We start from the raw sequence: 10,914 nt of genomic DNA, 5'->3' as shown, positions 1-10,914 counted from the left end.
GCCTTATTTATGTGCTCCAGCTCCAGCGACTGGGCTGCGTATTTTTTACGCGAATGACAAGATTTTCATCAACGTCATTAATATTAACTTTTGCAATAATTCTCGGCTCTGTAAAATTATGAGAAATGACCAACAAGATAAACGTGCAACGTTCGCCGCGTTTTCGACAATGCTATAACTTTCTTTAGCCTCGCAAGGACACGCAGCGCCTCGCACTTGCCACACGAATAACAAGAACAACACAACAACAACAATGGGCATTAGGGCAAGCGGCTTTCAAGTCAATCTTAATTGTGCGTGGGTTCTAGTCCATCTGCAACTACAGCTCAAAGTCTGCCTAATGACAGTATTTCGGATTACTTTCACTCAAGGCAAACGCAAAAAAATGTAAGCAAGGAAGAAAGCACGACGAGCAAGCAAATAAAGGCTGCATATTTTACTTCGTTGGGCTCGCAGCAAAAGCTGCTTTGGCACGAAAGACAAAAATCACAATTAAATGTAACAATTGCGTCTCTGGGGTATTAAACGACAAACCTACTCCGGTCCCCCGTCCGTCGTCCGCATTCGCCTGACTGCCTGTCAGTTGCTTGTCCAATGCCAGCTTAAATTGCCCATACACGTCAGGACACTCCAGGGCTGCGCGCTCAGTGTCCTTAAAAACACGAACGGAGCTACGCAGCGTCCTGGCCGGCTTTGGCTGTGTGTTTGCCGTTTATTAATTGTTGCCTTTATTTAGCCTCATTTTATTTGATTTGGTTTGCCGTTGCCGAAGCTCTAGCCTCAACTAAGCTTTGAAACGCTCTTTGGAGCCTTTTGTTTTGGTCACTTGGCCGTCGGCGTCGGCAGCACCAGCACCAGCAGCAGCAGCAGCAGCTATAAAGCCAAACCTAATTGACTTATCTGGCCGGGCTTGCTAATTTCTTGGCCATTGTGTATGGCTGGCTGGCGGTTTGAGCCCATAAAAATGGCACGATAAGTCAGGCAAGGCAGATAAAAATCTTCAGCGCACTAATTAGCAATTGACATGAATTGCTCATTAGCAGCAAACTAAAGCTAAAACTTACAGTTTGCCATATAATACAAGCAGAAGCACAATGCGCACCAAAATAAAAAAACGAAAGTAGGGAAAGTAATACAAATTGAGCATGCTAATGGCCTCAAGCCAGAGCCAGAGGCAATAAGGACTCGAGAGAATTCTATTTGAGCCGAACTTAGTTTTCAAAACATATTTTTCTGAATAATATTTCACTTTTCATTAAGAATAAACAAAAAATAATGAAAAAAATGTTCCTAAAATAAATTTGGCAATTGCATTTGGTTTTTTCGTCAATAAAAAAAATAAACACGACAAGTCCCTATTTGAAGATCCTCTTCGCTTAGTTAGAGCGAAAGCTAGTGTTAAGAATTAGAATATGCAAAAATATCTCTAGATCATGCTAAATATCCCAAATTGCATTATATGCTAAAAATTCTAATTTGAAAAATGACAATTTTAATTGCAGCGCATTAATATTTTGCAAAAAATAAATTGAATTGTTTACTAGGGTAATTTATAGCTCCTACTTTGAATGCATAGTTGGGCGAGATAACATATTTTGTTTACCATAAAACACTCTCATTGCTGTTTTACTTGCTGAGCGCTCTCGCTGAACAAGTGTCTGGCAAGTGACTTAGGCAAATTGCACAAGAAGTCAAGGCCAGAGTGAGTGGACGTATGGCTGTGAGGTAACGGAAGCAGCGCCTTGGACTGCAGCTGCCACTAGGCCGGGAAGTAATTGCCTGGGCGACCTTCACTTCAGCGCTGAGCTCATCCGCAAGCCCGGCCACAGTTTTGTGGGTTACATAGGTATGGCCAAATGAATGAAGAAAAAATAAACGGAAATCGAGCCATGTGTCAAGCCAAATGGTCAATAAATGTTGCACTGACATTTAATTTATAAAGTGTTAGCTTGGGTGGGCCGAGCGACCGACCGACCGACCGACGACGAGGTCGACTGTCTGGCGAATTTAGTTGTCAAAATACGGCGAAATGTAAACAATCAAAATGCTCACGAAAATCAATAGCCATTATATGCAAGAAATATGGCCATGACAAGGGCAGGCTGGTTGGCTGTTTGGCTGGTTGGCTGACATGACATCTTTACCTCGCATGTAGGTCGTTCAGCAGCTTCCTGCTTCCGCTCTGCGACGACAAAAGGGACACTTTTATTTTTGTTCCTTGTTTTTCTTATTTTTTTGCTTGTGCACAATGTGCAGCCTCATAAAGACATTTTTAGTTGGTCAGCAAACGGACAAACAAATTTTGTATTTCCTTCAATGCAGCAGCAGAGCCAAAAGACGACAACCGTTGCGTTCGAAGATAAATTGCCTTGAGCGAAGAATGTCCTTTAAAGCAATGGACCACCACCAGCTCGTGTTCGGTCTCTCTCTCTCTCTCTCTCTCTCTCTCGGATGCGCCCACTCTATCAATCCATCTGTTTTGCTAGCTCTGTCTATAATCTTTTACATCCGCAAGTGTTTACCTTATACTTTCCTTTCATATTACCATTTGTCCTGGCCGAGCATTATGCTCACAATTGTGAATTGTGCATGACTATTGGCTTTTGCATTAGACGTAAGTTGAGTAGGTCCTGCAAATCGGCTTGCCTGCCAAATGGAAGTGCTCTCTCCCTCTCCATCTCTCTCCAACACACACTCTATCGCCCACAACGCATCTACATCTTGGCGCCCTAGGCGGCTTTGCATTTTAGCGCATTTCTTAAACCGATTTTATGCCAGAGATTGCGAGACGCGTTGAAAAGTGCTTTATGTCGCTGCATCTTGATTAGACTGTTGAGATGTGTTTGCTTACATACACATACACACACATATACTCAGTGGGCTTGAAGTGACAGGTGGGATGAGCGTGTGAGCACAGCTAGAAGATGAGATGCTTAACTTTGAGATGGCGCGAATTTGGATTAGCACGGACAGTACATTACTCGTGGGAAAACTAGCTAAACTGATTATCTATTTAAGCTTCCAAAGGTCTGATATACACTCATATCCCTGAAATCCGGATCAATGCTAATATTTATGAGAAATTATTTTCAATCGTAACTAATTAAAATATGACAAGCTTTTAAGATTATTTTCAAAAATTTTATGAAACATCAAGAGTTGTCCTAAAGGCTGATCAAACCCATATAATAAAGTATATATGTATATTATCAAAACCAACCTAAATTAATCAAAATCTATTAAGTCGTTCAGAAATATCGATCATAATCAGATGTTATATTTAAATCTTTTCGAATAATAAAAATAATCAAATTATTAATGTGCACCTAGTTAGTATAATCGAAATTAAAATAGATAATCCGAAAGTGTATTTTTGACAACTGAACGTTTGCCCAGAATCAGGCAGAACATCATGAGCTGTTATTGATTTTCAAGCCTAACCCAACAAGCAAGAAGCAGAAAGAATTTTCCCAGCCCAATTTAGAAATTATCATAAAACCAATGACAACATGCCACAAAGGACCTTAAAAAAAGCAGAGAAAAGGAAGAACAAGAAAATGCCGTCAAACGCAAAACAACAAAATGTGACATCAGGCGCAAAATAAAACAGTTTAATTAAAATTATTATTGTAATTTAATGGAATGTAAGGAATTATTATTTCTACACACACAAACATACGGACAGACAGACAGACAGGCGTATAAAAATAAATTAGATTTGTATGAAGATTGGACCTGGCCTGCACCTCATATATTTTCATTATGGAAACAGAAGCAGAGACTCTGTACTGTGTCTGTGACTGCGATTCCGATTGAGACTGAGGCTGAGGCTGAGCAGTTGCCAAAAGGATAAGAAGAATGCTGAGCAAAAGTACCAAAAATGAGCCGCTGCCAGCTGTTGTGTTTTTCTCGTGATTAGCAGCGCCCCCACCTCCAACAGCAGCAGGGCAGCGCAGCAGCAGCAACTTCTGACAGCGGCAGCGACATCGGCAGCGGCAGCGTTAAAGGCAAACAATGTCATGCGGAGCAAATTTCCTTTAAGGAACTGCGCTCCCGCTGAGCATAGACAAACTCCGCTTCGGTCTCTCTCAAGTGTGTTTGTGTGTGTGTGTGCGCTCGCGCTCTCTCTCTCTCTGGCGATTGCATGCTGTAGTGCTCTCTATTTAAGGGAGAGTTGCGCACGTTGCGGCAGTCAGTCGACACTTAGCCAACGTGCGCGCTAGACATAAACCAAACGATAAACGCACGCCAGTCAAAAACAAAATATAAAAAAATAAAATAGAAAACCTACACACAACGTGAACGAATTGTGCAAGCAAAAGAACACAAGTTTATTAAATTAATAGTAAAACACAAGTGCATAAGTGCGGTTCCTTATTTTAGTGAAAAAATACGTAAAAGGCAACGCAGCTCAAAATATTAAATTAAAATACGAAATGCGTGCACGGGCCAATTACAATTAACGACAACTGTAACAGTGACTGTAAACTGTAACTGTAACTGTAAACTGTAAGCGAAGGGCCAGCCAGCAGCCGAAAATATGTGCGCAGAATTTTTGTTTAGCCAGTGGAATTGATTTTCTTACGTTGCCGTTGCCTTTAAGTTGATGTTGCTTTTTTGTTAGCACATATTCAAAACTTACACACACCCACCCCCACACACACACACACACACACACACACACACACAAATATGAGTGAGCTAAGCTGCCTGGGACTGCTGCTGTTGCTGCTCAGCGCGAGTGCACAGCTGACACAGCCGACGTCAACGTCAGTGGATATCAGCAGCAGCGGCAGCGGCAGCAAAAAGCATCAGCAGCACACACACTCGAACGCCATCATGGGCGAGGCGGGCGTGTCCAGCACGCAGCTGCAACAGCCACAACAGCCTGCGCGAACGCTGCGCCCGCTGTCCGGCAGCGATGCGGGTCTCTACGATGCGCCCGACGACTGCCACTTCATGCCCGCTGCGGGCTTGGAGCAGCCGGAGATAGCGCTGACCTGCAATCTGCGCACCGTAAACAGCGAGTTCGATACGACAAACTTCAGCGTGATCCCAGCAGAGCACACAGTCGCCCTGCACATCCTCTGCAACGATGAGATAATGGCCAAGAGTCGCCTCGAGGCGCAGTCGTTTGCCCATTTGGCGCGACTCCAGCAGCTGTCCATTCAGTACTGCAAGCTGGGCAAGCTGGGCCGCCAAGTGCTCGACGGATTGGAGCAGCTGCGTAATCTCACGCTGCGCACCCACAACATACTCTGGCCGGCCTTGAACTTTGAGATTGAGGCCGATGCCTTTGCAGTGACCAAGCAGCTGGAGCGCTTGGATCTGAGTGCCAACAACATCTGGTCGTTGCCCGATAATTTATTCTGTGCGCTGTCCGCACTCTCAGCTCTGAACATGAGCGAGAATCGCCTGCAGGATGTGAATGAGCTCGGCTTTCGTGAGCGCAGCAAGGATTTGGCCGGCAGCAGCAGCACTGAGGCCAGCACGACGGAGGCGGCTGCCAAGCGAGCGGCCAGCGCCTGCAATCTGGACTTACAGCTGTTGGACGTAAGCTATAATCACTTTGTCCTGCTGCCCGCCAATGGCTTCGGCACCTTGGCGGCGTCTGCGTGTGCTACACGCCAGCAACAACGAGATCTCCATGATTGCCGACAAGGCGCTGAGCGGCCTGAAAAGCCTGCAGATTCTCAATCTCAGCTCCAACAAGATTGTCGCGCTGCCCTCCGAGCTCTTCGCCGAGCAGTCCAAGTCCATCCAGGAGGTCTACTTGCAGAACAATTCCATCAGCGTGCTGAGTCCGCAGCTGTTCTCGAACCTGGAGCAGCTGCAGGCGCTCGACTTGTCCTCCAATCAAATCACCTCCACCTGGACGGACCGCAACACCTTTGTGGGGCTCATACGCCTCGTGCTCCTGAGTCTCTCGCACAACAAGCTCAGCAAACTGGAGCCGGACATCTTCCGCGATCTCTACACGCTCCAGATTCTGAATCTGCGTCACAACCAGCTCGAGAACATTGCCGCCGACACCTTCGCGCCCATGAACAATCTCCATACGCTGCTCCTCTCCCACAACAAGCTCAAGTACTTGGACGCCTATGCCCTGAACGGACTCTATGTGCTCTCCCTGCTGTCGCTGGACAACAACGCATTGATTGGAGTGCATCCCGAAGCGTTTAGGAACTGCAGCGCACTGCAGGATTTGAACTTGAATGGCAACCAGCTGAAGACGGTGCCGCTGGCGTTGAGGAACATGCGACTGCTCCGCACTGTGGATCTGGGCGAGAACATGATCTCGGTCCTGGAGGAGAGCGCCTTCAAGGGCTTGGGCAATCTGTACGGACTGCGTCTGATTGGCAACTATCTGGAGAACATTACCATGCACACGTTTCGCGACTTGCCCAGCCTGCAGATTTTGAACCTGGCCAGGAACCGCATTGCTGTGGTCGAGCCAGGCGCCTTCGAGATGACCTCCAGCATTCAGGCCATCCGCTTGGACGGCAATGATCTGAGCGAGATTAACGGCTTGTTCAGCAACATGCCCTCGCTACTCTGGCTAAACATCTCCGACAATCGCCTGGAGAGCTTCGACTATGGCCACGTGCCCAGCACGCTCCAGTGGCTGGATCTGCACAAGAACCACCTGAGCCTGCTGTCCAACCGGTTTGGTCTGGACGCCGAGCTGCGGCTGCAGACCCTGGACGTCAGCTTCAATCAGCTGCAGCGCATCGGACCCAGCGCCATACCCAACTCCATTGAGCTGCTGTTCCTCAACGACAATCTGATCACCACTGTGGATCCGGACACATTTATGCACAAGGCCAATCTCACGCGCGTCGACCTCTACGCCAATCAGATAAGCACGCTGGACATCAAGTCTCTGCGTATTCTGCCGGTGGCGCAACAGCGTCCACTGCCCGAGTTCTACATTGGCGGAAATCCCTTCACCTGCGACTGCAACATCGATTGGCTCCAGAAAATCAACCACCTCAGCTCGCGGCAATACCCACGCATCATGGATCTGGAGACCATCTACTGCAAGCTGCTGAACAATCGCGAACGCGCCTACATCCCGCTGCTGGAGGCCGAGCCCAAGCACTTCCTGTGCAACTACAAGACGCACTGCTTCGCCGTCTGCCACTGCTGCGAGTTCGACGCCTGCGACTGCGAGATGACCTGCCCCACCAACTGCAGCTGCTTCCACGACCAGACCTGGTCGACAAACATCGTCGAGTGCTCGGGTGCGGGCTACTCGCAAATGCCGCGACGCGTGCCCATGGACACCACCGAGTTGTACATCGATGGCAACAACTTTGTCGAGCTGGCGGGCCACTCCTTCCTCGGACGCAAGAACCTGGCGGTGCTCTATGCCAACAACTCGAACGTGGCGCACATATACAACACCACGTTCAGTGGGCTGAAGCGGCTGCTGGTGCTGCACCTGGAGGACAACCACATCGTGTCGCTGGAGGGCTCCGAGTTCCACAACCTGGAGAATCTGCGCGAGCTCTACCTGCAGTCGAACCGCATTGCCAGCATAGCCAACGGCAGCTTCCAGCCGCTGCGCAAGCTGGAGGTGCTGCGCCTGGACGGCAACCGGCTGCTGCACTTCGAGGTCTGGCAGCTGTCGGCGAATCCCTACCTGGTGGAGATCAGTCTGGCGGACAACCAGTGGAGCTGCGAGTGCGGCTACCTGGCGCGCTTTCGCAACTATCTGGCGCAGAGCGCTGAGAAGATTGTGGACGCCGCTCGCGTCAGCTGCATCTACAACAATGCCACGAGCGTGCTCCGGGAGAAGAACGGCACCAAGTGCACGCTGCGCGACGGCGTCGCCCACTACATGCACACCACGGAGATCGAGGGACTGCTGCCGCTGCTGCTGGTGGCCAGCTGCGCCTTTGTGGGCTTCTTCGCGCTCATCTTCGGACTGTTCTGCTATCGCCAGGAGCTGAAGCTGTGGGCGCACTCGAGCAGCTGCCTTTTGAGCTTCTGCTATCGCACGCCGCGCTTCGTCGACCAGCTGGACAAGGAGCGGCCCAACGACGCCTACTTCGCCTACTCACTGCAGGACGAGCACTTCGTCAATCAGATACTGGCCAACACGCTGGAGAGCGACCTGGGCTACAGACTCTGCCTGCACTACCGCGACGTCAACATCAATGCCTACATCACCGATGCGCTGCTCGAGGCGGCCGAGAGCGCCAAGCAGTTCGTGCTGGTGCTGTCCAAAAACTTCCTCTACAACGAGTGGACGCGCTTCGAGTACAAGAGCGCGCTGCATGAGCTCGTCAAGCGTCGCAAGCGCGTCGTCTTCATTCTCTACGGCGACCTGCCGCAGCGCGACATTGACCTGGACATGCGCCACTATCTGCGCACCAGCACCTGCATCGAGTGGGACGACAAGAAGTTCTGGCAGAAGCTGCGTCTGGCCCTGCCGCACGCCCGTGGCAGCAACAACAACAAGCGCGTCACCGGCTGCCTCGCCGCCCGCAACTCCAGCGTCAACATGTATGCCACAGCTCACGAGTATCAGTCGGCGCCAGTGCCCGCCACAGCAGCTCGCATTGCCGACAAGCTCTATGCGGACTGCGGCAGCAACAACTATGCCACCATCAACGAGTGCGGCGCCCGCGGCTACAAGCCCATACCCACAACAGCAGCCGCTGCCGCCGCCGCCTGCAAGTTCAACACCATGAACCAGCTGTCCAAGAAGCAGCGCGAGCTGAGCGTGGCCGGCATGGCCAAGACGCTCGAGCATCAGCACCATCACCCGCAGGCGCAGCTGCAGTCGCAGTTGCCTTCGCAGCGCCGCAGCCAGCATGAGTATGCGGTGCCGGCGTATCTGCCAGTGGGTCAGGGCCAGGGCCAGGGCCAGGCACCCGCCTACGACAGCGTCGAGTATGCCAAGCGCATGGCGGCGGCTGTTGGCAACAGCAACTGTGAGTGCATTGGCACGGCCAAACGACTGGTCAAGGGTCAGGCGCCCGCGCTGCCCAGTAGCTTTAGCTCGAACTTTGTAGCGCCCGCCATTGCCGCTGGCGCCTACAACTGCAAGAAGCCCTGCAACTGCAATGCGGATGATGAGCTGCTGTGCGGCTGCGGTGGGTTGGAGAGCGGTACGCAGAGCAGCGCTACCATGAGCAGCAGCAGCAATAATAGTCGCCAGCCGGAGCTGACGCATTACGAGTCGAATTTGAGTCTAAACGAGTTGGACGATGGCGGCGCCAGCAAGCCGCTGCATGATTTGTGGGCGTAACCGGGAGACCCGCGCCCACGCCTACGCCCATGCTCACAAGCCACAAACCAGTGAATTTAACTAAATTATAGAATTGGGGTAAAAAGCATAGCATACTTTTTGGGGGGAAAGGGGGTCAGCAGTTGGTATTGGGGGGAACGACTTGAAACAGACTGATATTTTTAGTTATTATAAAATATGTGGTATATAAATAAATTATTCAATTGTACATATGTATTTGCTAAATGTTTCGCCCACACTACCATTTCATTAACTTATTGTAAAAAGCAAAACTAACCAACTTACTTAAGCCCTCTCTATGTACATACTATATGATATATGAATGAAAGCAATTTCAATTGAAACAACTATTAAGTCTAACAAATAAAAAACCAAACACAAATTGTTCGCAAAACCAAAAACACACACATTTTTAATTTCCTAAGCCAACAGTTCAATTCAAAGCGAAAAACAAAAAACAAAATGCAAAAATAAATTTATTACAGCTACGCACTAAGCGCAACTGAATCCAAAGTCAGCCAAGAGCATATGCAAATGATTGTCGGTAAGCGCTTTAAAGAGCCAAGCCAGCATTCCCACACTCACACACTCTCACACATGCAGATATAAATAGAGTCGGCCATTAGGCAGGCAAATTAATTAGCATGTAAGGAAATTGTATGATAAAAATCAAACAATGCAGCCGTGCTGACAACAAATGCAAAAATAAAAGGCAGCAGACAAACAACACTATAAATAGTATATTGAGAGTATTCAAAAAATAGCCAACAATAAAAGGCAGCGTAATGACTGCGTTGAAAAAATATTATACACATAAATACATATATTATAATTAATAGCTGACACTCAACGAATTGAATATAAATTTATAGTAAATCAGCACACACACAGACACAGCCAAACACATATAAAACATATAAAATACGTTAATGATGAGCCTGACGCTGCTGTTGATAACAATTAAGCCCACGAGCCACAAAAACCAAACGAAATCAAGCCAACCAAACTGACTACCGTAAGCACAAGGCCATAACGAACCAAACCAATCAACTCACTTGCATTTGTATTTATTATTTGCTTCTTCTTCTTTATATTTATTTTTAATTGTTTGCAGGCCAGCCTTGAGTTTTACTGGGCTTAAGTGTTGGCTAGCTTTTAAGATATATCAAGTTACAGCTCCAACAAATGTCATTTGAAAAAGCAATTTATTATTTTTATTAGCAACTTTGTGGAAAATTGCAAATATTTAACAAGTTTAATTGATAAAAACAAGCTGACAGCAAGGAATTTTTTAATATTGATTAATTTGCTTTTGCTTTTTAGGGTATTAGACACTCAATCATTTTATAGTTGCTTTTTTCGCATAACATGCCATTTGAATTTTTTATAAGCATTATATAAACACATGCTGTTTCAATTGAAGAAACTGTTGGAATTTGCAAAACAAACAAACAGCAACGACAACAGAAAAACAATGAGCTGAGCTCTTTTTTATTTTTAATGCTGTACAATGCTCACACAAAGCATTTAATGAAATTATTAAATGGCATGCCATTAAAAAAACAAAAGCCCAGAACATTTTTCCAGGCATTATTGTTGATTGAAAATTTTGACGGCAGTATGGGAGTACAACATGTGCAGGGGTCAAGCATTTA

General features: G+C 47.8%; 1 protein-coding gene across 1 annotated transcript; it reads left to right on the top strand.

Moving 5' to 3' along the window:
* The first annotated feature begins 4,228 nt into the window (after nucleotides 1-4,228).
* Nucleotides 4,229-9,404, top strand: LOC108601129 (toll-like receptor 6). The gene is given in 2 exon segments (XM_017989051.2): nucleotides 4,229-5,604; nucleotides 5,606-9,404. Coding segments are annotated over 2 exon segments (4,566 nt in total). The 5' UTR covers nucleotides 4,229-4,692; the 3' UTR covers nucleotides 9,260-9,404.
* Nucleotides 9,405-10,914: the final 1,510 nt, after the last annotated feature.

Source organism: Drosophila busckii, chromosome 3L, assembly GCF_011750605.1.
Source record: "Drosophila busckii strain San Diego stock center, stock number 13000-0081.31 chromosome 3L, ASM1175060v1, whole genome shotgun sequence".
Lineage (NCBI taxonomy): Eukaryota > Metazoa > Arthropoda > Insecta > Diptera > Drosophilidae > Drosophila > Drosophila busckii.
Note: the sequence above shows the minus strand (reverse complement) of the source record. Positions and strands in the feature narration are given on the sequence as shown.